Consider the following 27,697-nt stretch of genomic DNA (forward strand, 5'->3'; position numbering starts at 1 on the left):
GGAGAAGTGGATGCTCCTGCCCCCAGCTGCTCTGCAATGGGGGTGGGGGGGTCTGCAAGGGGGGGTGGGAGAAGTGGATGCTCCTGCCCCCAGCTGCTCTGCAATGGGGGTGGGGGGGTCTGCAAGGGGGGGTGGGAGAAGTGGATGCTCCTGCCCCCAGCTGCTCTGCAATGGGGGTGGGGGGGTCTGCAAGGGGGGGTGGGAGAAGTGGATGCTCCTGCCCCCAGCTGCTCTGCAATGGGGGTGGGGAGGTCTGCAAGGGGGGGTGGGAGAAGTGGATGCTCCTGCCCCCAGCTGGGTCCGGGGTCGGACACTCCTGCCCGCGGCAGGCAGAGGGCGCTGTCCCCGTCCCGGGGGGCCGCTGACCGGCGAACGATGCTTCTGCCGCCGCCGCCGCCGCCTCCCGCCCTCAGCCTCTGGCGGTGCCTGGGAGGGGCGGGGCCACGGCGGGGTCACGTGGGAGGGCGGGGAGCCTATGGCGGGGGCGTGGGGGGCGCTGTGCTAAGATGGCGGCGCCGGGCGGGGGCGTGTGCTGCGGGGTCCTGGCCGCCGGGCTGTTCCGCAACCAGGTGGCCATCGTGACCGGCGGCGGCACTGGCATCGGCAAGGCCATCAGCGCCGACCTGCTGGGCCTAGGTGGGGCCGGGGGGGCCCTGCACGGAGCGGGGAGTCGTGGGACGGGGGGAGCTCGAGGACCGGGGAAGTGGGGGCGGGGGGAGCCGTTGGACGGGGGGGGGCGAAGAAGGGAGGAGCTCGAGGACCGGGGAAGTGGGGGCGGGGGAGCCGTTGGACTGGGGGGGGGCGAAGAAGGGAGGAGCTCGAGGACCGAGGAAGTGGGGGCGGGGGGAGCCGTTGGACTGGGGGGGGGCGAAGAAGGGAGGAGCTCGAGGACCGAGGAAGTGGGGGCGGGGGGAGCCGTTGGACTGGGGGGGGGCGAAGAAGGGAGGAGCTCGAGGACCGAGGAAGTGGGGGCGGGGGAGCCGTTGGACTGGGGGGGGGCGAAGAAGGGAGGAGCTCGAGGACCGGGGAAGTGGGGGCGGGGGAGCCGTTGGACTGGGGGGGGTTTGAAGAATGGGGGAGGGGGGAGCCGTTGGATTGGGGGGGGCGAAGAAGGGGGGAGCTCGAGGACCGAGGAAGTGGGGGCGGGGGGAGCCGTTGGACTGGGGGGGGCGAAGAAGGGAGGAGCTCGAGGACCGAGGAAGTGGGGGCGGGGGGAGCCGTTGGACTGGGGGGGGGCGAAGAAGGGAGGAGCTCGAGGACCGAGGAAGTGGGGGCGGGGGGAGCCGTTGGATTGGGGGGGGGCGAAGAAGGGGGGAGCTCGAGGACTGGGGAAGTGGGGGTGGGGGGAGCCGTTGGACTGGGGGGGGCGAAGAAGGGAGGAGCTCGAGGACCGAGGAAGTGGGGGCGGGGGGAGCCGTTGGACTGGGGGGGCGAAGAAGGGGGGAGCTCGAGGACCGAGGAAGTGGGGGCGGGGGGAGCCGTTGGACTGGGGGGGGCGAAGAAGGGGGGAGCTCGAGGACCGGGGAAGTGGGGGCGGGGGAGCCGTTGGACGGGGGGGGGTTGAAGAATGGGGGAGGGGGGGAGCCGTTGGACTGGGGGGACGAAGAAGGGGGCCTCTCAGACGGAGGGAGGGTGAAGAATGGGGGAAGCCCTTGCAGTGGGAAAGCTGATGCTGGGGGGGAATACTCCTCTGAGGAGGTGGGGGAGAAGGGGTATGGGATCCCTCCAAAGAGTCAGTGCACAAGGTGGGCCCTACGGGAGAAGAAAATGGGGATCCCCAGAGGGGTGCAGGAGGAAGCCACCCAGGCACCTTCTGTCACAGATGCTTTACAAACATTAATTCAGTCTCTTGTCAACTTGTAATTTAGGTTTATATTGCACAGATTGAGTGGGAAACTAAGGCATGCAGCATGTCTAAGTAACTTGCCTAAGGTGCCCTGGCAAGTGTGCCAGTATTGACTTGGTGAGGGGGAGTGCCATGCACTTAGTCACCTGTCCTGCTTCACTTATCCTTCCAGGCCTTGCCTGAAAATACTCACCTTCATTAGCCTATAATACAGGGGTGGGCAAACTTTTTAGCCCGAGGGCCACATTGCAGCCACATTTTCAGTCAGTTTCCCTCTAGCACTTTGGGACGCTGCAGATAAGCCTGGCTTTGATTGTAGATCCTTCTTACTTCCAGAGCTTAGATGAGGGAAAGAGATGTGAACTCAGAGACCAGAAAGTAATACTGACTGCTGATCTCTAACTTGCCGGCAGCTATTAATGAGCTGTCAGTCTTACAAGAAATCTCTACCTTATTAAATGTCTAATACAACTATCCTATTTGAACAGCTTCTATCTAAAGAGTTTTTGGTTTTGTTTTGACAGGTTGCAATATAGTTATTGCCTCTCGTAAACTTCACAGATTACAAGCTGCTGCAAAAGAGTTGGCTGCTAAAATCTCTTCCTCAAATCCAGTCAAAGTGACCCCCATACAGTGCAACATCCGCAGAGAAGAGGAGGTAATCCAGATGAATTACTCTTGTGTTTAAAGAAAAGGAGTACTTGTGGCACCTTAGAGACTAACCAATTTATTAGAGCATAAGCTTTCGTGAGCTACAGCTCACTTCATCAGTAGCTCACGAAAGCTTATGCTCTAATAAATTGGTTAGTCTCTAAGGTGCCACAAGTACTCCTTTTCTTTTTGCGAATACAGACTAACACGGCTGTTACTCTGAATCCTCCAGTTTGTCTAGGTCCTTCTGTATCCTATCCCTCCCCTCCAGCGTATCTACCACTCCTCCCAGTTTAGAATCATCCGCAAATTTGCTGAGAGTGCAATCCACACCATCCTCCAGATCATTTATGAAGATATTGAACAAAACCATTAGGTCATCTAATCATAAAAGGTGTTTAGATTAGTCAGGCATGACCTTCCCTTGGTGAATCCATGCTGGCTGTTCCTGATCACTTTCCTCTCATGCAAGTGCTTCAGGATTGATTCTTTGAGGACCTGCTCCATGATTTTTCCAGGGACTGAGGTGAGGCTGACTGGCCTGTAGTTCCCAGGATCCTCCTTCTTCCCTTTTTTTAAAGATTGGCACTACATTAGCCTTTTTCCAGTCATCCGGGACTTCCCCGGTTCGCCACGAGTTTTCAAAGATAATGGCCAATGGCTCTGCAATCACAGCCGCCAATTCCTTCAGCACTCTCGGATGCAACTCGTCCGGCCCCATGGACTTGTGCACGTCCAGCTTTTCTAAATAGTCCCTAACCACCTCTATCTCCACAGAGGGCTGGCCATCTCTTCCCCATTTTGTGATGCCCAGCGCAGCAGTCTGGGAGCTGACCTTGTTAGTGAAAACAGAGGCAAAAAAAGCATTGAGTACATTAGCTTTTTCCACATCCTCTGTCACTAGGTTGCCTCCCTCATTCAGAAGAATGGCAGAGACCCTACTTGCAGCCATATGCAGTAACCATTAGATATTGATAGTTTTCATTTTTATTTTTTGTGGTCATCTAGCCTGACCTCTGGCATAATATGGGCCATGGAATTACTGGGTAAAATTCTTGCATCAAGTTCTGGTTGAATTAGAACATCTCTCATAAAGGCATCAGTCTTGTTCAAAATACTTAGTTCTAATGATTGATTGATCTCACTGTTAAAAATCTGTGCTACATTTCCAGGATGAATGTCTAGCTGCAACTTCCAGATATTAGCATACAAAATTATAACAAGAGCCATATTAAAGAACCCTCTATCACAGGGATCGGCAACCTTTGGCACACGATCTGTCAGACAAATCTGCTGGCAGGCCGGGACACTTCGTTTACCTGCAGTGTCTGCAAGTTTGGCCGATCGCAGCTCCCACTGGCTGCGGTTTGCTGTTCCAGGCCAGTGGGGGCTGCGGGAAGTGGTGTGGGCCGAGAGATGTGCTGGCTGCCGCTTCCTGCAGCCCCCATTGGCCTGGAACGGCGAACTGTGGCCAGTGGCAACAGCCGAACCGGCGGACGGTGCAGGTAAACAAACTCTCCCAGCCTGCCAGCGGATTTCCCTGACGGGCCATGTGCCAAAGGTTGCCAATCCCTGCTCTGTCAGATATCTCCTCCCCACATAGATACTCTCAGACTGGGATCAAATCACTGTGAACTTTCTTTTTGATGAGCTCTTCTCTGGACCCTCTCTAACTTTGGACGGCAGAACTAGATGTACTTCCTTCCCTAATATATAGTCTGATTTCAAATAAATGTTGATATCCATGAGAAGCCCTGAATAAGAAAATGCAATTTTCATCCTATGTTCCTTAGGTACAGTCTGTAATTCTTAACTAACTTCTGTGCTATTCGTTGTATTCGTGGGTTCCCGTTTAAGTTGTGTGTGTTTAACATTCTCTACCTCTGGACTTTCCAAGGATTACTACATTATCACCATTTAGTTCTTTCCTAAGATCAAACAGATAACTGGAGCGATAGGTTGCTCAAATTTTAAATCATACTTGTGTGAGTGGAGGTTACCAAGGTACTTCCTCAGGCCAACAGTGGCTGTAAATTTTGTCTACAGTGCATTTGGCTACCTTGCAATGAGTGCGGTGAAAGTGTTTTTGGGGTGCTCACTGGCAATCTCTCTGTCTAAGCTCTAAAAGAAGTCCTGTCTGTCCTTGAATTGAAGGATGATGGCTAAGATGTGGCGCTGTCAGAGGAGGGATCCAGTGCAGATATGGAGGATTCTTGGGAAGAGGTTGTGGCCCTGTGGACTAGGCCTGAGTCTAGTTGAGACTGGGATAAAAGACACTTAAAATTGCTGTGATGAATCATTTTGTATTACACTATAAAAACACAAGACTAGTGTCTTTTTTGGCTGCAATCTCATCTTTGTGATATCTCAAATTAAACACTTGGAAAAGTAAGCCTTCCTATTTAAAAATACAAAACAAAAAGCCAGACAAATCAGGTCCACGAGCAAGGTGTGACCTGGTGTGCCTGGGATAGCCCTTACTAAAAATGCCAAAGTCTGGGCAGTCTGTAAAAAGGAGAGCAGATTCTCCTAAAACTGATGTATAACACTGAAGTTGGACTCGCCAGTCAGTCACAAACTGTGCTCCTGGTCCCCTACACTGGTTATCAAGAAGCTAAAAAAGAAATCACACAGCCCCCTTTATTGCATTCCACTTCTCTGGCTCCCGAGCAGCCCATAGTCCAGTTCAGTGAGAACTTATTTAAAAAATTCTGCTCACTAAACAAGATGTTTTTCTGTCCCCAAAGGGCCGGCCACATTGTCAGGTCAATATTGGGTTGGATCTTACCCAAAAAACCATGCTGCAAGCCAATCCTTTAGTCTCTAAATCTAAAGGTTTATTACAAAGAAAAATGAAAGAACAAGAAGAGAGTTGTTAAATGATAAAGCACTCAAATACATACAGAGATTCAAAGTCCATGTATCAGGTTCTTAGCAATATTGGTGAGTTTGCGGGCTTGAAAGTCCCTCTGGAACACATCCACAGCTTGGATGGGTCATTCAGTCCTTTGTTCAGAGCTTCTTCAGTTTGTAGAAAAGTTACTCCAGAGGTAAGAAGAGGAATGAAGACATAATGGAGATGCTGTTGCTGCCTTTTGTATTCTTTTGCCATGAGGCTTGTAATTCCTGTATCCCAAACACAAGCTTCACAGCACATGGAAAAGCCTTAGAGTTCTTTGACCATTGGCATGCCCCTACATGGCTTGCTGACTCATCGGGGTAGTCTCTGGTTTTTTTCAATGGGTTTATTGTACAGTTGATGACCCTTGATGGGCCATCGAACAGGCTATTCCATACAGTGTCACACAAGGCCTCTCTTCTCTCCTGGACCCCTTCATGGCTCCAAAGACAAGTAAGAATTTTATCTGAGTTGTAACTCTAGTTCAGAGAAATTGGAGCAGAGATTCTTGAGTAGAGGAATTCTAAGGAGGATGAAACTGCTTTCCGAATTGCCAAAAGATCTCCTATTCTGCTGTTCTAAATCTCTTAATAGTGTATCTGGTTTGAAGATGACATAATGTTCGTTCTGTCTTGTCTGCCTAGTTTGAAACTGCATCACACAAAGCTTTTGAGGATACATCTCTCCACATGTAGCGCTTGTATTTGGGCTGTCAGGGCTCTCTTCAGCCTCCAAAGTGCTGAAGAAGCCATATTGAGTGCTGCAGGAGGAGATTTATGCTAGACATCAAGGGAATAACTTAATGAATGCAAGTTTTGATGTTTCTTTTAATCTTTATCCTCAGGGGCCTTCTTGCTTTCTAGCTAAAATGTCTTTTCACCAAGTATGCAAGAAATAATCCTGCTTGCTAATGAAGGGCTTTCATAAATAGTGCCTCACCTGTCAGGTTCCTTTAATGAAAAAGACAATGCTGCTGCCTCATTGTCTTGTTTCTAGTTGTTTTACAGACAGTATTTTGTAAAATGTAGCAAATCCTGTTTTGTTAAGGCTGTTGGGAAAAGGAATTATGGAACATGGCTGTGTAAAGAGCATCCGGGTTTCCCTATTTTGTTTTCATGCATGAAGGGATGTTTCATCTGGAACAGCAAATTTGGGTCTCTGATGACTCTCTTTGGACTAGAGCATATGTGGTGACCAGTATGGGCTCCTGAGGCAGTAGTGATCTTAGTAATTTGGACTGAATACTAGTCAGTATCCCACGCTTGCTGTTACAGATGCGAGGGGGAGGGAGAGTGCATTCGGCTTCTGCTGGCCAAGATCTAAACTAAGTGGCTGTGTATCCCTTGTGTCAGGCCAAACCCTTTCCCCCAAGTTCCAAGGAAACTATCACTATTTAGCTCTTGTACCCCACTCTGTAGGCTGCAGGGATGGAGGAGCCCCACAATCCTTCCTCCTGGCTGCTGAGAGGGGAAGAGGCTCTTCCCTGACTGACTGATGTTTAGAGGAAGAGTCCTCCTCCCCACATCTCCTGTGTAGCAGTGGAAAACAGGAGGAGTTGAGACTCCTTCTCTGCCATCTGCACAATCAGGGTACAGGTGCCAGGAGAGTTTTGGTGGCTTCTTTCTCCTCTTCCTTCATGGGAAAAGGATGGCCTTCTCTGCCCAGCTCCTGCTTCTCCACTGCCTCGACATGGGTGAAGGAGAGGGTCCTAGTACCTGCAATGCCACCAGGTCTTTCTTCCTTCCAAGCATAGCTAAGCTGGGACTCTTGGTGTGCCTGCGATCAACCAAGTGCTCTTAGCATTCTCTGGACTGCGTCCATGTCCCCTACTTCAGGATTGCAAAAACTGCCGTGGGTGAGGAGGCTGGGGAATGAGATGCTGATGCTAAAACCCAGGTATCCAACCAGCTGGTTTTAAACCTAACCGACAAGGTCCCTTGGGAAGGAAAAGTTGTATGCTGTCACTGCAGTAATGCTGACCACTGTAGCTCATCTGAGCATTGATGAATAGCTTTCTTTTCCAAGAGACCTAAAATTCTCAAGCTTTACTGTAACTCCCTCCACTGACAGTTAAATGTAGCCTACATTGGTATAAAAATACTCCATATCTATCCTGCATGGAGTCTGTAGTGGAAGAATGGTTTGACAAATCGTGAGTAAGGGATTTCCATTGTGTTTAAAATAGCAGCTGATAACACATAGTGAACTTCCCTCATCTCAGGTGAAAGGGCCTCCCATTGTCTTGATCCACAAATGCCACAATTGCTAGCCTTTGATTCTCCGCACTCTTTGGATGATTGGAAAAAGGCAACTATAGTGCCCATCTTTTAAAAAGGGAAGAGGAAGAATCTGGGAAACTACAGAATGGTCAGCCTCACCTCAGTCTCTGGAAAAATCATGGAGCATGTCCTAAAGGAATCCATTTTAAAGCACTTGGAGGAGAGGAAGGTGATCAGGAACAGTCAACATGGATTCACCAAGGGCAAGTCATGCCTGACCAACCTGATTGCCTTCTATGATGAGATAACTGGCTCTGTGGATATGGGGAAAGTGGTGGACATGATATACCTTGACTTTAGCAAAGCTTTTGAATACTGTCTCCCACAGTATTCTTGCCAGCAAGTTAAAAAAGATTGGATGAAAGGACTATAAGGTGGATAGAAAGCTGGCTAGATCATCAGGCTCAACGGGTAGTAATCAACAGCTCGATGTCTAGTTGACAGCCGGTATCAAGCGGAGTGCCCCAGGGTGAGTCCTGGGGCCAGTTTTGTTCAACATTTTCATTAATGATCTGGATGATGGGATGGATTGCACCCTCAGCAAGTTCGCAGATAACACTAAGCTAGGGAGGAGAGGTAGATATGGTGGAGGGTAGGGATAGAGTCCAGCGTGACCTAGACAAATTGGAGGATTAGGCCTAGAGAAATCTGATGAGGTTCAACAAGGACAATCACAGAGTCCTGCACTTAGGACGGAAGAATCCCGTGCAATGCTACAGGCTGGGGACCAACTGGCTAAATGGCAGTTCTGCAGAAACAGTCCTGGGGATTACAGTGGACAAGAAGCTGGATATGAGTCAACAGTGTGCCCTTGTTGCCAAGAAGGCTAACGGCATATTGGGCTGCATTAGTAGGAACGTTGCCAGCAGATCAAGGGAAGTGATTATTCTGCTGTATTTGGCACTGGTGAGGCCATATGTGGAGTATTGCGTCCAGTTTTGGGGCCCCCACTACAGAAAGGAGGTGGACAAATTGGAGAGAGTCCGGCGGAGGGCAACGAAAATGATTAGGGGGCTGGAACACATGACTTATTAGAAGAGACTGAGGGAACTGGGCTTATTTAGTCTGCAGAAGAAAAGATTGAGGGGGGATTTGATAGCAGCCTTCAAGTACCTGAAGGGGTATTCCAAAGAGGATGGATCTAGGCTGTTCTCAGTGGTGGCAGATGACAGAACAGGAAGCAATGGTCTCAAGTTGCAGTGCGGGAGGTCTAGGTTGGATATTAGGAAACGCTATTTCACTAGGAGGGTGGCGAAGCACTGGAATGGGTTACCTAGGGAGGTGGTGGAATCTCCATCCTGAGTGGTTTTTAAGATTCGGCTTGACAAAGCCTTTGCTGGGATGACTTAGTTGGGGTTGGTCCTGCTTTGAGCAGGGAGTTGGACTAGATGACCTCCTGAGGTCTCTTCCAACCCATATCTTCTATGATTCTATCAATTACTCACTGAGTTTCTTAATGTGTTTTAAGTTCACTAATATTCATATTTCCACACATGCCTGGTAGGGGGCTTATTCCTTCACCCACTTACTTCCCTGGTCCTTCTCGCATGAACAGAGAGCAACAATACCCGAAGTCCAAAGGTGCAAACAATTCCATGTTTATTGGGGTGAACTTCCAGCAAACATGATTCCAGTTTCCTTCCTTAGTGTCCCCCTTTCCAGCTCTGACACCACAGAGCCTGTGTCCCTGTTCCCATTTCCCCCTTTAGCAAAACATGATTCCCATTCCCCCCCACACACACACACACACGCCCTGATTGACTGCAGCCTATATAGTAAAACTTGAGTTCTGCTTAGCTATACCTTAACCAATCATTTTACTGAAATTTAACTAACCATTCCTAACATATTGTAACATGATTATTTAACCAATTATATCCCACCACTTTAATTAGTTTACACCCAGCAAAATTAATTATACAGCAGACAGAAACAATCACAGAACCAGACAGAGATTATACAGACAAATAAACAATAGGGAAGTGGGGACTACAGTGATAGAACAACAAAGAAATGAGAATTTCATATCCCAGCTATTGATAAGTGAGTTCTTGCCAGACAGGATGCTATCAAACCAAGTTTCCTTTTACATCTTCTAGGCACTTCCCTTTCTCTGGAGGCGATAGGCACTATCAGGACAGGACTGTATTCCTAACAGCCCAATAGCACCTTATTTCAATGTGACTAGTTTGGAATGTGAGGATGTGATCGGTCGCTTCCCAGCTTATGGCTGCCTCTGCTGCTTAGCCAAAGATCTTCGCCTAAGCACAGGGCCTCAGACTGTCACAGTAAGAGAAGGACCTTACACTGGCAGACAGTGATTTTGATTCTTTCTTTTATACTTCTATAACTAGCTAAGTGATAAGAATACACCTAAATTCTTAGAGTATAGGCCTTTACAGACAGGCCTGAATATCTATATCCTAACAATGCCTCTCTCTTTTGAAGTAGGTCACTTTATTATCCTCATATCAGAGATGATGAAACTACGTGCCACAATGTGATGTGGTTAGTGCAAGGTCACAAAGCAATTCAGTGTCAGAGCACAGACTGGAACCCTGGTCTTCTAGTTCTTCTTTTTGACCTTTGTCAAAATTGACCCCTTAGGTCAGTAGTCCCCAAACTGTGGGGCATGCCCCACAAGGGGAGCATGGAGGAACATTCAGGAGGGTGCATGGTGGAGCCGGGGCCAGCCCCCATGTGGGATGGGTAGGGAGCACTATGCTTCCAGCCCTGCTCTGCCCGCAGACCAGCTCCTCCTCCAGGCCCAGCTCCGCTTTCACTCCCTCTCCAACTGCAGCCGCAGCTCCACTCAGCTCCCTGCTCTGCTCCCAGCCCAACTCTTCCCTCATTCCCTCTCTGTCCCCAGCCCCAGTTTCTCTCCCAGCTTGGCTTTGGAGGGATGTGTGTCTGTGGACAGATTCCATTACTGGTAAAGGGGGGTGCAACTGAAAAAGTTTGAGCACCACTGCTTTAGGTGATTGAATAATCCAATGTATATCTCTACTTTTGCTTCCAGAGAGGAAGTTTCCATGAGCTGAACACTGAAAATCTATACAGGGAGAATTTCAAATTCAGGATCGATACAGAACTCTTTCCTTATTTTCCCCCTTGTGAGCTGTAACTGGTTCTGCTGATAAATCTTTCTCTCTCACTGCACTGGCTGTGGTTACTGTAACCAGAAGAAACCCTGCAGTGATATCAAAATGTGCTTTCATTTGGTGAATTATTTAGAGGACAGCTGTAGTGTGAAAGTATGGAAGCTGCTGAGCTGGATTGGAGACAAAGACAGCAAAGGCTGGCACACAGAAAACAGGACTATTTTATTTATATTTTTTATTTTGCTGACAAAATGGTGAGGCAGTAGACACTAGAATGATCTGGTTTTTAGTTAAAATCCCCCAAAAGGTCTGTGTTGGAGAGTAAATAGCTTATCTGAAAATGTTCAGTCGTTCCCCTCCCCCCCCCCGCCGCCTTTCTCTTTTATTACTTTCTTCCTCCACAAAAGACCTTGTGTTATGGATGGATATGGCTTTGTCTAGAATAAGTTATTTCCACTCCTTGAATCTGCCAGGGTGGATTGTAAGCAGGGCCCTCCACAGCTGCAGAATTGTGCTCTACAAGCTATTTTAGGCTTAGGTCAACTAAGTGTTCAAACCACCCCTTGCACCAGTTTAACAGTATCAGTTAAAAAATTAGACTATTAGTTAAACTGGTAAGCTCTTAGTGTAACCAGTACAAATGCTTTCATCCTTAATATGCAGTGTTGTGTAAGCTTGAAAGCTTGTCTGTCACCAACAGAAGTTGGTCCAATAAAAGATATTACCTCACCCACCTTGTCTTTCTTCCTGAGTGACAGCCTGAAACAATAACCATGAGAGGTCTGAAGTACCCCATTTTGCTCAATGGGGTGCTTACTCTGATATCATAAACATGACCATTTAAATGTCAAAAATAATAACTCTTTCACAGTCTACCACTTTAGCAGAAATATCTAAAATATATGTCTCTCCTGCTAATCTGCCTCCTGTACTCCTCTGGGAAACAGAACTTAAACTCAAATTAGGTAAGGTATTTGCATAGCTCCCATCCCTTTTGTATCTAGATAACGAGCTACTGGACTGATCATGTGTATTTACTTAGAAGCTTTTAATTATGTATCTAAACTGCTGCAGGATTTCCAGTGTGTCACACCAAAGTGGAACACACAGGGCGTCAGTCACTAGGTATGTTTCAGAGTAACAGCCGTGTTAGTCTGTATTCGCGAAAAGAAAAGGAGTACTTGTGGCACCTTAGAGACTAACCAATTTATTTGAGCATAAGCTTTCGTGAGCTACAGCTCACTTCCTCGGATGCATACTGTGGAAAGTGTAGAAGATCTTTTTATATACACACAAAGCATGAAAAAATACCTCCTCCCACCCCACTCTCCTGCTGGTAATAGCTTATCTAAAGTGACCACTCTCCTTACAATGTGTATGATAATCAAGGTGGGCCATTTCCAGCACAAACCCAGGGTTTAACAAGAATGTCTGGGGGGTGGGGGTAGGAAAAAACAAGGGGAAATCCAGACTCCAGCGAGAAACTGTTGAATTGGAATTCATTTGCAAATTGGATACAATTAACTTAGGTTCAATAGAGACTAGGAGTGGCTAAGTCATTATGCAAGGTAACCTATTTCCCCTTGTTTTCTCCTACCCCCCCCCCCCCCACGTTCTTGTTAAACCCTGGATTTGTGCTGGAAATGGCCCACCTTGATTATCATACACATTGTAAGGAGAGTGATCACTTTAGATAAGTTATTACCAGCAGGAGAGTGGGGTGGGGGGAGAGAAAACCTTTTGTAGTGGTAAACGCCCATTTTTTCATGGTTTGTGTGTATAAAAAGATCTTCTGTACTTTCCACAGTATGCATCCGATGAAGTGAGCTGTAGCTCACGAAAGCTTATGCTCAAATAAATTGGTTAGTCTCTAAGGTGCCACAAGTACTCCTTTTCTAGTCACTAGGTATGTGGCAGGCACTTTCCTTCTTCTCCCGCCATGTCCCAGCATTCTGCCCAGAGGGTACATCAAGTTGGCTTTCAATCACTAGTAAACTTGATTTAGTTCAGACTTCAGTCATTTCTCTGTTTATCTCCTTTCCTACAGCAAAGCTTATTCTCATTGCTTTTACAACAGTTTCACCCACCTTATTAAAGCAGTGTGACTTGGTATCAGTCACACTGGTATTCCTTTATGTCTGTTCTGGTAAATAATGGGGGAAGGCTGCTGTTTAGTTATCTGAATTAAGCAGTGCCCCTCACTGTGATGTTTAGTAAGTTGTAGTTCATAACTAAATTTACTCTGACCTTTTTAATACTCTAATAATGCAGCTGTAAATATTCCATTAATTTACAATCTTAAGTCTTTATTTGGGGATATAAATTTTCAGCCATATAATACCTGTCATCCAAAGTGTGTACAAGAGTCACTTCACCTGCTACTGAAATGCAGCTACTTCTGAAGAGGAACATAGCTGCTGTTGAACAGAATATGGCAACACTACACACAGTTCCGGACAAAAGGTGAAGATGCCCATCTCAAATTGAAACTCTCCAGGGGGAATTTTAGGCAGGTAAAAAAGCACCTACTTAAGTAAGGACATTAAGCTCTAGTCTTAAATTTATTTTCATTGTCATGTTACTTCATTGTTTTTATTCTGTTGACTAAAAAGCTCACCCAGTTGTATTGCTCACAATTTTCCAACCTCATCTTCACTGATAGGCCAGGAGTCAACTGAACAGCAGTTGAAACAATCACGAATAATATGCTAACAATTCCTGTGAAGAACAGTAAGAGATGAGTTGCTTTGGGCAGAATGTCCACCTAGTACATAGTAATAGCTAAAAGTTGGTACTTACAGAGTTTTAACTTTTTTTAATGTGCTGTAGACTGAATATTTTATTCAGTGACTAGCAGCTTATCTGTTAGACTTTGTATTGATTTGTTTGAACTCTGTCAAGTTCAAGGTACTTTCCCTGTTCTCCCCAGCCCCCATGGCATAGTTACTGAGTTGATGTGGTGCTAAGTTAGCGGCTCTATTTGTGAGACATAGGTCACACGCTGCCCTCTTGTTTCTGATGCTTCTGTATATTGCCAGCTCAATATATGAGAAGGATGCTGAATGATGTTCTTCCCCCTGTAGGATTGCACTGCTCTTGAGTCTGCCTGGTCAGCAGGACATTCCCATTACCCGTTCTTTTGTCCGTTTTCTGTGACCACAGATGCTAGATTAACTCTCTGCATCTTCTTCTTGGCTGGGGATAAACAGTGCTCAGAACCTTTTTATGACAGCTAATGCAGAACAGGGAAATGAGTTATAGGAAAAAATTGAGCACAATAATTGATCCAAGGGATAATTTGATGGGCAGCTGTTCAAATGGTCTCCAATTCCTTCTTTTTTTAATAGAAAAATACGCAAATATTTGTCACCGGCTTTGGTGTATTTGAGGTTGCCAGTATAGCGTAGAGCATTGTTGGTGCTACCGACAGTAATTCAAAAATGGCACTAGTATGCCCAGAAACAGAGGAAGCAGGGGAAGGAGAGAGCAGAATTGTGGGATTTTTTTTAAAATTTAAACCCATGTCCCAGAATTCCACTGCCTTCTGCCTGGCGTTTGCTATGATCTGACAATGCACAGTGAGAAAAATCCCAAAATGCACATGGGTCAGCAATGAAGCAAAGGATCATGGAATACCCTCCCAGGCTGCAATGCGCTTAGTATGCACCAAACACCTGTCATGTACAAAAACATGCAAATTGAATGGGCACAGCCGTTCTGTGGGCACGCTATTAATTCGTCTTACATTACGTTACACGCTAACTAACAGATGTCAACTTACTGCAAACTATCTCTCCTGTGTTAACAAGGTTTTAAGTATAAAAAGCTACACTTTACAGATAAGGAAACTGAGGCAGAAAGGTTAAGTGATTATCCCAATACTCTGAGAAGGTCAGTATCAGGTAGGATTAAATCAAGAATTCCTGGCTCTCTGACATGTTTAGGTCACCTCTTTTTCAACTGGGAACTGTGAGGGTTTCCTCCAGAATATGGTAGCAAATTGCAATAGATGGTCTGTTCTAAAACCCTCTTATTTGAATATAAGTACTGTTGGAGTATTCTTATTACTTCCCCACTCCTCCAATATAGGAGATAGGAACATATTTGTTTAGTCAAATATGCCTTTGGCAGTTGTTAAAGAGAACACTAGGATGGTTTTGATTCTTTTCCTACTCCTTCCTCTATGATGTTGTTACTGTCAATCATATGACACTGTAGAAAAGAAAGATTACCACTGTTGCAACCACTGATGTATCACCACTGTTGCACAATTGACATAAATCTTATACAAAGCATACCTTGTAAAGTATCGATGGAAAAGTTATAGTCTGCTAAGTATTATTATCCTGTTGAAATCTGTGTATCATGGTGTTCCTGGGTAACACCCATAAGGCAGATTTACATCGAGACTGGTCCATTAACGAGAATCAGCTCTTCTAGTGGGCCCCTCCTAAAGACAGTTCAGAAGACACAGAGACAGTGGATGCCCTATGACTCAGCAATGGCATATAAGGACCTGTGATCCAAAACTCTGTTTGAACCAGTAACTTTCTATGCACATAGGCTGAGGGTATATATGGAAACTGTGTCATCACCTCCTTGTCTCTTTCCTGCTCCACATCTCTGGACTATGATTTCTAACAAAGGGGTGCTCTGAATAATGGACTGAGGACCCCCCAATCTTTTGGGTGAACCAGAGAGACTAATTGCTAGTTAGCAGATTTAACATCACTACTATGATCCTGATACGCAAACTCTGAAATCAACAGTAATGGATATGATTCATTTTAACCTTTTAACAACTCTCTTTTACCTTTAGGTTTCAGAGTAACAGCCGTGTTAGTCTGTCTTTGCAAAAAGAAAAGGAGTACTTGTGGCACCTTAGAGACTAACCAATTTATTTGAGCATGAGCTTTCGTGAGCTACAGCTCACTTCATTAGTGAGCTGTAGCTCACGAAAGCTCATGCTCAAATAAATTGGTTAGTCTCTAAGGTGCCACAAGTACTCCTTTCCTTTTACCTTTAGTTTTAGTTTAGTAAAGGATTGGTTACCAGCATGGTTTTTGGGTGAAATCTTGAAGTATATTTTGACCTGGGGTAAGTGGCTGGGTCTCTGGAGCTGAAAGAACCTAATATATGTGATTTATGGGTTTAATAATCATTTATCACAGAAGTCTGGTTTGTCTGAGTGGTGCATGTGGGGCTAGCATGCCTGAAGGGGACTGTCTGTGGCTTCATGTTAACTTGTATAGTATTTTGGAAGTGCACATTTGTTACTGGTTTGGTGAAATCTCATGGAATATACCACAAGTCTGGAGTACTTGCCCTGTATTTTGGCATTCTTAGCTGTGTCCCAAACCAGGCAGCGTGACACAGGAAGATTGTCTGTGGTGAATGTAGTCAATATAGCCTCCTGTTTCACTTGAGAAAGCTGATTGTTGTTGTTTGATGCATTACTGCCCTTAGCAAGCAATAAGGGCCTTTAGACAATGAAGTGGGGTGTGTGTGTGTGTGTGTGTAAAGATTACTCCCTCAGCTACTGAAGTGCAGAGCTTTCTGAGGATGGGATATAGTAGCCATTATAACCAGCAACACAATATGGCCACTTTTAGAACAGTAAGTGAATTAAAAATATTGTATCCATTCAAAACGGCAGTGAATTTAAGTACAGGAAGGCATCAGTAATTACCTTATGTGGAATTTGGCCAGGAGCCAATCTCAGGAAAAGTGCCATAGGAATTTTAGTAACTTTGAATTTGAATGCTTCATTTTTACATTTTATCAAAAAAACATAACCTCCAATTGCACAGCTTTCCCTTTATTTCAGTACTGACACTTCCAGCACCTGGGTTATTTTTGGGAGCTGTCCCATCCAAATACTGACTCTGCCCAGTCCTCTGTTAACTGAAGCTGTCAAGTTGCGCTCTCACAGCCTGAGTATAGTTGCAAGGTTGTTGCCTAGAAGAACTCGTGCAGGGGTTCTCAAACTGGGGCTCAGGAGGTTGCGAGGTTATTACATGGGGGGGTCACGAGCTGTCAGCCTCCTCCCCAAACCCCGCTTTGCCTCCAGCATTTATAATTGTGTTAAATATATAAAAATGTGTTTTTAATTTATAAGAGGGGTCGCACTCAGAGGCTTACTTTGTGAAAGGGGTCACCAATGCAAAAGTTTGAGAACCACTGAACTTGTGGAAGGCTGGTAAGTGCATTCTTTTTGTAGATGGGGAGCACACACTGCTAAAATGGGATAGACAGACAAACCAATTGACCTCTTATAGATTTTTTTTTTTAATTACTTTCATTAGGTGGAAGCTTTGGTGAAATCCACCCTGGATCTGCATGGTAGGATCGATTTCCTGGTGAATAATGGAGGGGGCCAGTTCCCCAGTCCTGCTGAAGCCATCAGTTCAAAGGGCTGGAATGCTGTCATTGAAACAAATCTGACTGGGACCTTCTACTGCTGCAAGGCAGGTGAGGACTGGATGTGGCAAGAAATACCAGTAGGCAAATAACTTTAAAAGGCTGCCTGTTGTTTCCCCCACCTCCTCTCTGCACACATTTGCATCACATTGGATGCCTGTTTCATTAATCTCATCCTAAACTAAATATATATCTTCTATGTTTGTTATGAAAAGAGTGGAAGGATGGTCTTGTGGCTAAAGCCAGGCCTGGGAGTCAAAAAGTCTGTTTCTGGTTTTGCCACAGACTTACGTGGCCTTAGGCAAGTCACTTAACCTCTTTAATGCCTGATTTCCCTATCTGTCAAATAGAATTAATACTTTTTTCACAGCAGAGATGGGAGGCTAAATGTAAAGTTTGCGCACTGTGATCCTTGGATAGAAAAGTGCATGTTATTAATTATGAATGCAAAGTAGTTTAGTGGGAATCAAGATCCTAATCCTTCCGCCAGCAGTTCTCAAAGCTCTTTGCAAACACTAATGAATTGCTCTTGACATCTCATACATGTTGTTCCCATTTTCAAGATGTGGGGACTGTGGTTTAGGGACGCAAGGTGATTTTGCATCCCTAACGTCTGTGGCAGAGCTGAGATTAGACCCAGGAGTCTTGACTCCCACTTGTGTGTGCTAATCATTAGGAAAAATCATTTGAAAAGAGGCAGATGCTGAGTAGGTTATTTTCCTCCCCTCATATAGTGTACAATGCTTGGATGCGGGAGCACGGAGGAGCCATTGTCAACATTGTAGCTGACATGTGGAAGGGGTTTCCTGGCATGTCGTAAGATTATTTACCTATCCTATCCTTTTTGACTTAGCAGTATTAATCACTTTCAGCTGAGCAACCCCAGCAGGGCCTCCTTTTTGAACAGGGGCTATTCTTACAGAAAATATTCATGCACTAGGCAGCAACAGGGCTTGGAAGAGCGGTTACTGCTCTGCCTTGACACACTGTTTCCACATGTCTTTCTGTATGTATTTGCTGTATGTACAGGGATCTATCATGAGTTTAGAGACAGCTGCAGCAATAGATTGAATCTGTGTTCCACACCAGCTGGACTATACAAAACCAGGGGCTTGTCTACACTGTGCACAGGTGTGAATTGCAGAGCACACTAGGAAGGGTTGCACGCTAACTACCCTACCCTACCCTATTCGTGGATGCTGCTGGCACAAATTAGTAGTGTTGTTTGAAAGAGGACTGCGTTACTGGGACTAGGTACAGTAGAACCTCATTTATCTGACCCTCCATTATCCAGCTCTCCGCATTAACCGAACAACCAGCCCGTACATCCAGAAGCAGGCCATCTCTCCTATGGCCGCTAGATGGCGTTGCAGCCTCACATGTTCACATGTTCCCATTTTCCAGATTATCCGGTCTGGTCCCAGCCCCAGTTAGATCAAATAAACGGGGTGCTGCTGTACCAGTTAGTTCACGCCAACAGCATCCACCTGGGGCAGTTAGCATGCAACACAGAGCATGGCACTCTGCAGTTCACACCCCCATAGTCTGCACTGCGGCACAGTGTAGGCGTAGCCTGTAAGTGAAGCCTCTGTTAAAGTTGTGATGTGGGTGAAAGTTGCCTGTGAGTTCTGTGTATGCAACTTCTGCACGGGTCGTATTCTGCAGAGAGTGTTGCTGTCCTCTTCTACTGTGGATTTACTAGTTTATCTGTTCTCTAGTTGTAGCATGATTTTGGGTCTTGGGGGGGGGGGGGGGGTTGTTGGTTGGGAAGGAGTGTCTCACAGGGGGCCCTGCGTGTGAAGCAGGGACACCGCCATAGGCCCAGTGTGGGGTTGGTACACCCCGTCACACAATCATCGGGATTCCCTGTTGCATCAGGCAGTTTCGATGAGGGGGGATGCAGGGACCAGCAAACACTCAGTTTATGCCTCCCAAGCCTCCTGGCTGGGGCAAACAATAGCAATTGGAGGGCTCTAATCCTCTTGGCAGGGCAGAGCAAACAATCTGTCTGCAACCCCTGGGCAGGACAGAGCAAAGCAAATAGTCTAGGCCTGAAGCCTCCTGGCTGGGGCAGGCAATAACAGTTATGGGATTCTGATACTATGGGTGAGACAGAGCAAACAGTTAGTCTATGGCTTTAGTCCCTGGTAGCCACACCTAGTGGCAAGTGCGGGGGGTGGGGGGAGAGGAAGAGGGGAACCAGGGCCCTATGAAGCTGGAAAATTCCTGGTTAAAGGTTCAAGCATCGGCTTCTAATACATTCCCTGTGTCACTTCCTACTGCAAGGCTCATCTCAGGAATCTCCTGGGCTGGCAGCAGCTCAGCTTCCCAGTCAGTCTCTTCGGTTGACTGGTCGTCCGCAGCGTAGTCCAGGTCCAGGGTTCCCACTGCTTCGGGATTTGCTGGTGCCTCTGCAGGGGCTTGCAGCACACATCCTTCCTCCTCTTCAGACAGCCGGGACAGAGCAGGGCTGCCTCCTTTTATCTGTCCCTTCCACCTGGAGTATGTGCAGCAGGGGGGAGGGGGCGTGGCATCCTGGACCCACAGTGATTGGTCCTGTCCCAGTGGCCCGGTGCAAGGTTGGTACACCCCATCACAGAGTGTCCCTAGCATGTTCTGACCTTGTCCTGCAGGTAGCCTCACTCAGCCTCCCCCAACCCCCACCATGCGGATATCTGTTTTGGAGTCACCTTCTCATGTACAGCATCAGGGGTTTATTTGCTGAAAGCTGTGGAGTGGACAGGACCAGGAATTTTACTGCCCCTAATCCTGAGTGGGAATACCGGAGTAAGGTTGATCGGTACAGGCTGACTCCTTTGTGTGTTCACTGTTGTGCCTTCTCTCTTGAGCAGGAGATCGTGTGTATCTACTTTCAGCAGTTTTCCTTCTCTTGTTGCATTTTTGGCAGCAACAGGTGCCAAGGCTCTGCAGAGGGGAGTATGAACAGTAGGTAGAAGTCACACACACAGAGCTCATAGGTAGCTCCCAACCATAACGCAACTCCAGCAGAAAGAAAAGGAGTACTTGTGGCACCTTAGAGACTAACCAATTTATTAGAGCATAAGCTTTCGTGAGCTACAGCTCACTTCCTCAGATGCATATCGTGGAAACTGCAGCAGGCTTTATATATACACAGAGAATATGAAACAATACCTATTCCCACCCCACTGTCCTGCTGGTAATAGCTTATCTAAAGTGATTTCCAGCACAAATCCAGGTTTCCTCACCCTCCACCCCCCCACACAAATTCACTCTCCTGCTGGTGATAGCCCATCCAAAGTGACAACTCTTTACACAATGTGCATGACAATCAAGCTGGGCTATTTCCTGCACAAATCCAGGTTCTCACATCCCCCCCACCCCCATACACACACAAACTCACTCTCCTGCTGGTAATAGCTCATCCAAACTGACCACTCTTCAAGTTAAAATCCAAGTTAAACCAGAACATCGGGGGGGGGGGGCGGTCCAGGGTCCCCCAGATGTTCTGGTTTAACTTGGATTTTAACTTGAAGAGTGGTCAGTTTGGATGAGCTATTACCAGCAGGAGAGTGAGTTTGTGTGTGTATGGGGGTGGGGGGGATGTGAGAACCTGGATTTGTGCAGGAAATAGCCCAGCTTGATTGTCATGCACATTGTGTAAAGAGTTGTCACTTTGGATGGGCTATCACCAGCAGGAGAGTGAATTTGTGTGGGGGGGTGGAGGGTGAGGAAACCTGGATTTGTGCTGGAAATCACTTTAGATAAGCTATTACCAGCAGGACAGTGGGGTGGGAATAGGTATTGTTTCATATTCTTTGTGTATATATAAAGCCTGCTGCAGTTTCCACGATATGCATCTGAGGAAGTGAGCTGTAGCTCACGAAAGCTCATGCTCTAATAAATTGGTTAGTCTCTAAGGTGCCACAAGTCCTCCTTTTCTTTTTGCGAATACAGACTAACACGGCTGTTACTCTGAAACTCCAGCAGAGCGTCTTGTCATAGACAAACCAACATAACGCACTTGCTGTACTTTTGTTAGTATTTTTTTCACTTACTATCTAAGAGCTGGAATCTGTCTGGTTCTAGTCAGTGTAAAGATAATTTAGAGATCCACAAGGTGGTGCAGGCACTTCGGTTTGCTCTGGAATTGACCGATGTGTGAGCTCTCACTGAGAATATACCAATACCACATTTGGAAAATAAACCTAGAGCTGGAGAGCCTGAGCCCCATCTCATTTACTATAAAACTAAGATGAAAAGAGGTTTCATCAGGTCACTCTAAGGGGGCAGTGTCTGGCTTGTTAATCATGTTTTGTGCTTCTATATAGTCACATGACTATTGGCAAATTAACTTCTGGGTTTCAGTTGCACTTGATTTACCTGTCCAGCTGTGTAATTATTTGTTCACTGGGGTTCCCTCGTAGTATCATCTCACATACCCATCTTATGACCTGTAGTCTTTCAGCAAAGCTTCCTCTTGACTCTTTGCTGTTCCTTAGGAGAACAAGCTTGTTGGAGTTTGCTTAGTAAGCTGGAAGATGCAATTGTCTGACTGGCCCAGCCAAAAACTTTGTAGATATTGTTTTATGTTACTTACATTTTTCTTACATTCTTCAATGGGGTGGTGAGAGAGAGCACAGTGTTATCTGTTGTAATGGATTCTTTCCTTTCTTTCTCTGTGATAGACATACTGGAGCAGCAAGAGCTGCAGTGGATAACCTAACCAAGAGTTTAGCCATAGAGTGGGCCCATAGTGGAGTGAGAATCAACTCTGTAGCCCCTGTAAGTAACAACACACAATATGATCAGACTTATCAATGATATAGTCCCAGGTTTAAGATTTTTCAAAGCCAACTGGCGTGGGGGGTAGAAATGCAGAATTTATGGATGTTGTGTGGCTAAATCCCCATGTCTGCTTTGAATGCTCAATTTCATTTAGCATCACCACTCTAAAGTGTTCTTAACATCTTCAAGGCCCTCTGAGTCTGTTTGCACTGACTGGATGGTCTGTCTGTCAGGAACATGGGGTCAGTAAAATCACTTCCACTTCTGTGTTTACATTAGCACTTCCCCTATTTTTCTTCTTTAGGGGAAAGATACTTGGGAGTGGGGGAGAAATGTCTTTCAAAAGCACATTTTGAAAACATATACAACACTCATAAAGAAAAGGAGTACTTGTGGCACCTTAGAGACTAACCAATTTATTTGAGCATAAGCTTTCGTGAGCTACAGCTCACTTCATCGGATGCATACGGTGGAAACTACAGCAGACTTTATATATACACAGAGAATATGAAACAATACCTCCTCCCACCCCACTGTCCTGCTGGTAATAGCTTATCTAAAGTGATCATCAGGTTGGGCCATTTCCAGCACAAATCCAGGTTTTCTCACCCTCCACCCCCCCACACAAATTCACTCTCCTGCTGGTGATAGCCCATCCAAAGTGACAACTCTTTACACAATGTGCATGATAATCAAGTTGGGCCATTTCCTGCACAAATCCAGGTTCTCTCACCCCCCTCCCAAAAACCACACACACAAACTCACTATCCTGCTGGTAATAGCTCATCCAAAGTGACCATTCTCCCTACAATGTGCATGATAATTAAGGTGGGCCATTTCCAGCACAAATCCAGGTTTTCTCACATCCCCCCCCACCCCCATACACACACAAACTCACTCTCCTGCTGGTAATAGCTCATCCAAACTGACCACTCTCCAAGTTTAAATCCAAGTTAAAGCAGAACATCTGGGGGGTGGGGGGGTAGGAAAAAACAAGAGGAAATAGGCTACCTTGCATAATGACTTAGCCACTCCCAGTCTCTCTTTAAGCCTAAATTAATAGTATCCAATTTGCAAATGAATTCCAATTCAGCAGTTTCTCGCTGGAGTCTGGATTTGAAGTTTTTTTGTTTTAAGATAGCGACCTTCATGTCTGTGATTGCGTGACCAGAGAGATTGAAGTGTTCTCCGACTGGTTTATGAATGTTATAATTCTTGACATCTGATTTGTGTCCATTTATTCTTTTACGTAGAGACTGTCCAGTTTGACTAATGTACATGGCAGAGGGGCATTGCTGGCATATGATGGCATATATCACATTGGTGGATGTGCAGGTGAACAAGCCTCTGATAGTGTGGCTGATGTGATTAGGCCCTGTGATGGTGTCCCCTGAATAGATATGTGGGCACAATTGGCAACGGGCTTTGCCACAAGTACTCCTTTTCTTTTTGCGAATACAGACTAACACAGCTGTTACTCTGAAACCATACAACACTCAGTATTTCAATGGGGGGTACACGAGTGTGTGATTCAGGAGGTGTGCTATGTAGAAAGGACAGTTATGTGGTGATGGTGCAGGGACTGGGAGTTGAGAAATGGCTTCTGTCCCCAGCTCTGACACAGAATCTCTCTCTCTAGGATGTCAATCAAGTTCTTAAACTCTTTTGCCATAATTTCCTCATATGTAAAATGGGGTTATTTGGGGGCAAAAATGGATGTTTAGCGTGTGCAGAAGAATTCACTATAGAAGAGTGGGGGGTGGTGGTTATTCATGATTCATATCAATGAAACACAACACAGACAGGAATCCAATGTACAGGCTAGCTAGAACATGCTTGCCAGATCACTGGGAATTAATTATGTATTGAGTAATTGGTTTAAATAATGTTATGGAAAGACTAACTATCTATTCCAAATGCATGCTGCTGTGAAATAAGAGACATGGCAGCCCTAGCTTTGAATGTTGATATTGTTTCAGTTCTAGTTGTTATACGTTGCATCCTAAACCAGAGTCTGTTTCTCCAAATTTGATTTATTTTTTGGTGAGAGATATGTGGGAGGAGCAGAATTTTCCCATTCAAAATCCATGTTGCATTCTCCCTTACAGAAGTCAGAGTTGGGAAACAGGCCAGCAAGGGGACCCTTCTTCTGCCTTTATGGGATGGTGTGTGTCCTGTTAAGCTTCCTATCTAGAAACAAGCAGTATTGTTGGTGTTGGGATGGGCTGTTTAATTGGATGCACACCGTGCAGCTCCATTCAGGTAGAGAAACTCAAGCTTCCTCAGAGGTTTCTGCATTTGCGTAAAGGCTGCATTCCGGCTCCTGTGAAACTTAATTGATCATATATTTGCAATGAGAACTACTGAATGACGGTTAAACATTGAGATTTTTGCCTAGTTTTTTAGGTTTATTAAATCTTGGGGAAATAAATTAACATAGCTTGTGTGTAATGAGACATAATGTGTGTGTCTGGCTTTTTAAAAAGACTTAATAATTATCCATTTAATCATATCAATTATACATTATTGCATATGCCAAGCAGCATCTCGGATAAGTAAACATATATTTTTTAATTCACACAGTGCTTGCATTTTAATACGTCATGTACCCAGTGCACAATACTATAATTGTCAGATATATCAAATTATGTATTAACATTAGAGGACAGTTATTTACTGGCTAGCCTGTAATGGTTTCATTACTGTGTCAATTATGAAAATCCATATTGCAGTCAGGAGACACAAAGATATGCACAACTATCCTGTGTGGGTGCACCACTTTTGCGGTAACCCCCAAGAACTTTTCACTGCAGGATCTGGGCGGGGCACCAAGGAAACATGTACGAGGGAAGCAGAGTGTGTTTCTAAAGGAAATAACTTGCTTGTGCATTAAACACTATTCCCCTAATTCCCAAAAAAGCTGTGGTCCACATTCCTGTAAGATTCCTATCACCTTAATAGCCACACTATGGATTAATGACATGGAAAATTTTGGTTGGAATTCAGAACATTTCTCCTGTTTAAAAAACCAACAGTCTTGAAACATGCAGATTATGCACATAGCTGGTCATGTAACCCTGTGTTCCAATTGCTGTTACTTTCATCTTCCCTCCTCCATCCCTTCTATCTGCTACAACCCTCTTAATCTAGAGTGGAAAGTCTTCAGGGCAGGGACAGTCTCTTTCTCTACATCAATACAGATCCTAAAACATGGGGCCCTGAATCTGGCTGGGACTCTGGGTGGTACCAGAACGCACATAGTAAAGCCAGTGTAGGGGTCTGTAAGACAAGAAGAAACCTTTGGCTGTCCTATTTGGATTATTTTGCTCTCCTTCAATAAAAGCAAATCTTAAATATTTGTAATTCCAAAAAAAATCTTTTGGGTTCAGATTTTATACCCAATGTTTGGAGCTGTTGAGCTGAGATTGAGGAATTAATTGCAAATTTGGGAAAACTAGGATTTTGAATGGAAAGACCAGCATAACAGTAACCAATGACTTGAATGACACTGTTTAATAATGAAGATGCTAATAGCTACCTGCATTATAACTAAAGTGTCTCATTATTCTGACCAAGCCCAGTTTAAAAAACTCACAGCCAAGTGCTGTTTAGATGGTAAAAATGTGTCAGGGTTTTAAACTTTTCAGAATTAAATTTATGCAACAATACTTTGATCTCACTGTGCTTTTTGTTTTCAATATAGGGAGTAATATTTTCAGAAACCGCTGTTGCAAACTATAAAGAACTTGGTGAAGAGATGTTTAAAAACTACATCCAAAAGATTCCAGCCAAGAGACTGGGAATTCCTGAGGAGGTAATGCATTTCAGAACATGTTCCTGATTCTACCTGTACCTCTGTCCTGACACCATTATAGTATATGGAGGACAATAAAGGGTTAATATTGAGGTGGTGAGGGTGTTAGAAGAGGGAGAGCTTGGAGAAAGGGAGAGTAGTGTGCAAAGAATTGCTTGAAGACTTAAAAAGAATCATCCCATTAGGAGATTTATCCAAACCTACTCTGAGAATTTAAAATGTATTGTAAGTACTTGTTCCTGGTCAAATAAATTCTCAACTTACAGAGTAACAGCCGTGTTAGTCTGTATTCGCAAAAAGAAAAGGAGTACTTGTGGCACCTTAGAGACTAACCAATTTATTTGAGCATAAGCTGTAGCTCACGAAAGCTTATGCTCAAATAAATTGGTTAGTCTCTAAGGTGCCACAAGTACTCCTTTTCTTTTTGTTCTCAACTTAGTTACAAAGGAAGCTGACTAAATGAGAAAAGAACTGAAAGTATTGAATGGTAACGTCAGAAAGTAAAAGCATAAGGGATTAAGCCATCTTCCAGTCAACTGGTTGATCAGTAAGAACACTCTTTTCTTTGACAAAATAATAAAACCTCTTTAAAACTTTTTTTGGCCTTGGTATGGAAGGTAGAGAGTTATGGTCTGCTGCTCAACTTAAAAGCTTGTTGTATTAAGCTATATTACTTAAGTGGCAGCCATGGCTGTTGTTGGGAACTTGGCTTAAAGTTGCTGATGACCCATACCCTCAGGCATCTGCACAAAATGAGTATGCCTCTGTAGATGTCTCACACCTAAATCAGCCATTACATACTTTGTAACAGACACAAATCCCCAGAAATTTGAGTAAGTAAATGGCATAATTCTTCATTGTTAGGTCTCCCCTACAGTGTGTTTCCTGCTCTCTCCTGCTGCATCCTTTATAACTGGGGAAACTGTGAAGGTGGATGCTGGTCAAAGCTTATATTCCTCCACTTGGGAAATACCAGGTAAAAATGGGTTCATGGGATAGTGTCTTCCAGTGATGAAACTTGGGAAGGGTGGTGACTGGGTGTGGGAGGATAGAAGAGTAGAGGGCTAGTTTTGCAAATGAACGGATTGTTTTTGGTATCACTTCTCACAGATCATAATAGGTGGCCTTCAGCACCAGAAGGAGACAATTCCAAGGCACTCAGAAAGATGCTTTCTGGCAAGACTGCATCAAAGCTGTGAAGAAATGAGACTCCATCCAATCCCCAGTGGAAATGCTGACAATATAACACCTTTGCTTTGTAATTCTAAGTAAATTTGGGTTTCCTGTTCGTGATGCAAACACACTGGGGTGCCTTGATCTTCATATATTTGTAAGCTAGCCCATAAAATCCTTATATAGTGAATATTCTCCTCTGAAAACTCCCCCTGCCTCAGAAGGTTTGGGACTGATCGATTCGTTATTACATCAGGATTCAACATGAAAGAAACAGTGAGGAATCCGTAGTAGATGTGGTCAAAATCTTGCTCTAAATCTAGTGAATAAAAAGCCAGGAGAGGCAGGCACTCTCCATCTTAGGCAGGATATTAGCATAGGCAATATCGAAGTGATTGAAAGAGAAATGTACATAGCTTTAATGAGTGGGAAATGTCAGCTTGAAGCCCTTATCCTGGATGACTTTGGAAAGAATGGAGTTTGAATCTCTGGGGAATGTTAGTTTCTGCACAGAACTAGCATTCTGGGCTGTGTCAGTAACCTTTGAGTCATCTGCTGGGTATATAGCACTTCTGCTACTCAGCTCATAGCCTGGGTTGCCCAAGAATAATTATAATGGCTAATTAAAGTGCGCACACAGCTGAACTGCACTGGGAATGAGGCAATGCTATCTGTGACAATCACTAAGTTGGTGACGTTGAGCATGCTGACTGCAAACCTAATTCAATAAAACCACCTCGCAGAGCA

The 27,697-nt window shown here is 45.2% G+C and overlaps 1 protein-coding gene across 2 annotated transcripts; it reads left to right on the plus strand.

Moving 5' to 3' along the window:
- Window positions 1–486: 486 nt before the first annotated feature.
- On the plus strand, window positions 487–27,697 carry PECR (peroxisomal trans-2-enoyl-CoA reductase). 2 transcript variants are annotated; one of them, XR_012154182.2, is made up of 8 exons: window positions 487–636; window positions 2,371–2,504; window positions 17,082–17,247; window positions 17,931–18,012; window positions 21,864–21,960; window positions 25,667–25,777; window positions 26,655–26,753; window positions 26,888–26,975. XR_012154182.2 is itself a non-coding variant. In XM_073305010.2 (8 exons), the coding sequence occupies exons 1-8, from the start codon at window positions 507–509 to the stop codon at window positions 26,974–26,976; spliced, it is 921 nt and encodes a 306-aa protein (XP_073161111.2). In that variant the 5' UTR covers window positions 487–506; the 3' UTR covers window positions 26,977–27,697. The 2 variants fall into 2 exon arrangements, 1 of the variants encoding a protein (XP_073161111.2); XM_073305010.2 differs by having other exon boundaries at window positions 26,642–26,753; window positions 26,888–27,697.

The sequence above is a fragment of the Lepidochelys kempii genome, chromosome 11 (assembly GCF_965140285.1).
Source record: "Lepidochelys kempii isolate rLepKem1 chromosome 11, rLepKem1.hap1, whole genome shotgun sequence".
Taxonomy (NCBI): Eukaryota; Metazoa; Chordata; order Testudines; family Cheloniidae; genus Lepidochelys; species Lepidochelys kempii.

Bases quoted from the DNA above. Each gene is read 5' to 3' on its own strand.
- PECR (XM_073305010.2), top strand. From the start codon at position 507: ATGGCGGCGCCGGGCGGGGGCGTGTGCTGCGGGGTCCTGGCCGCCGGG. The intron at 637-2,370 runs GTGGGGCCGGGG...TTGTTTTGACAG, and splicing joins CGCCGACCTGCTGGGCCTAG to GTTGCAATATAGTTATTGCC. The intron at 21,961-25,666 runs GTAAGTAACAAC...TTTTCAATATAG, and splicing joins GAATCAACTCTGTAGCCCCT to GGAGTAATATTTTCAGAAAC.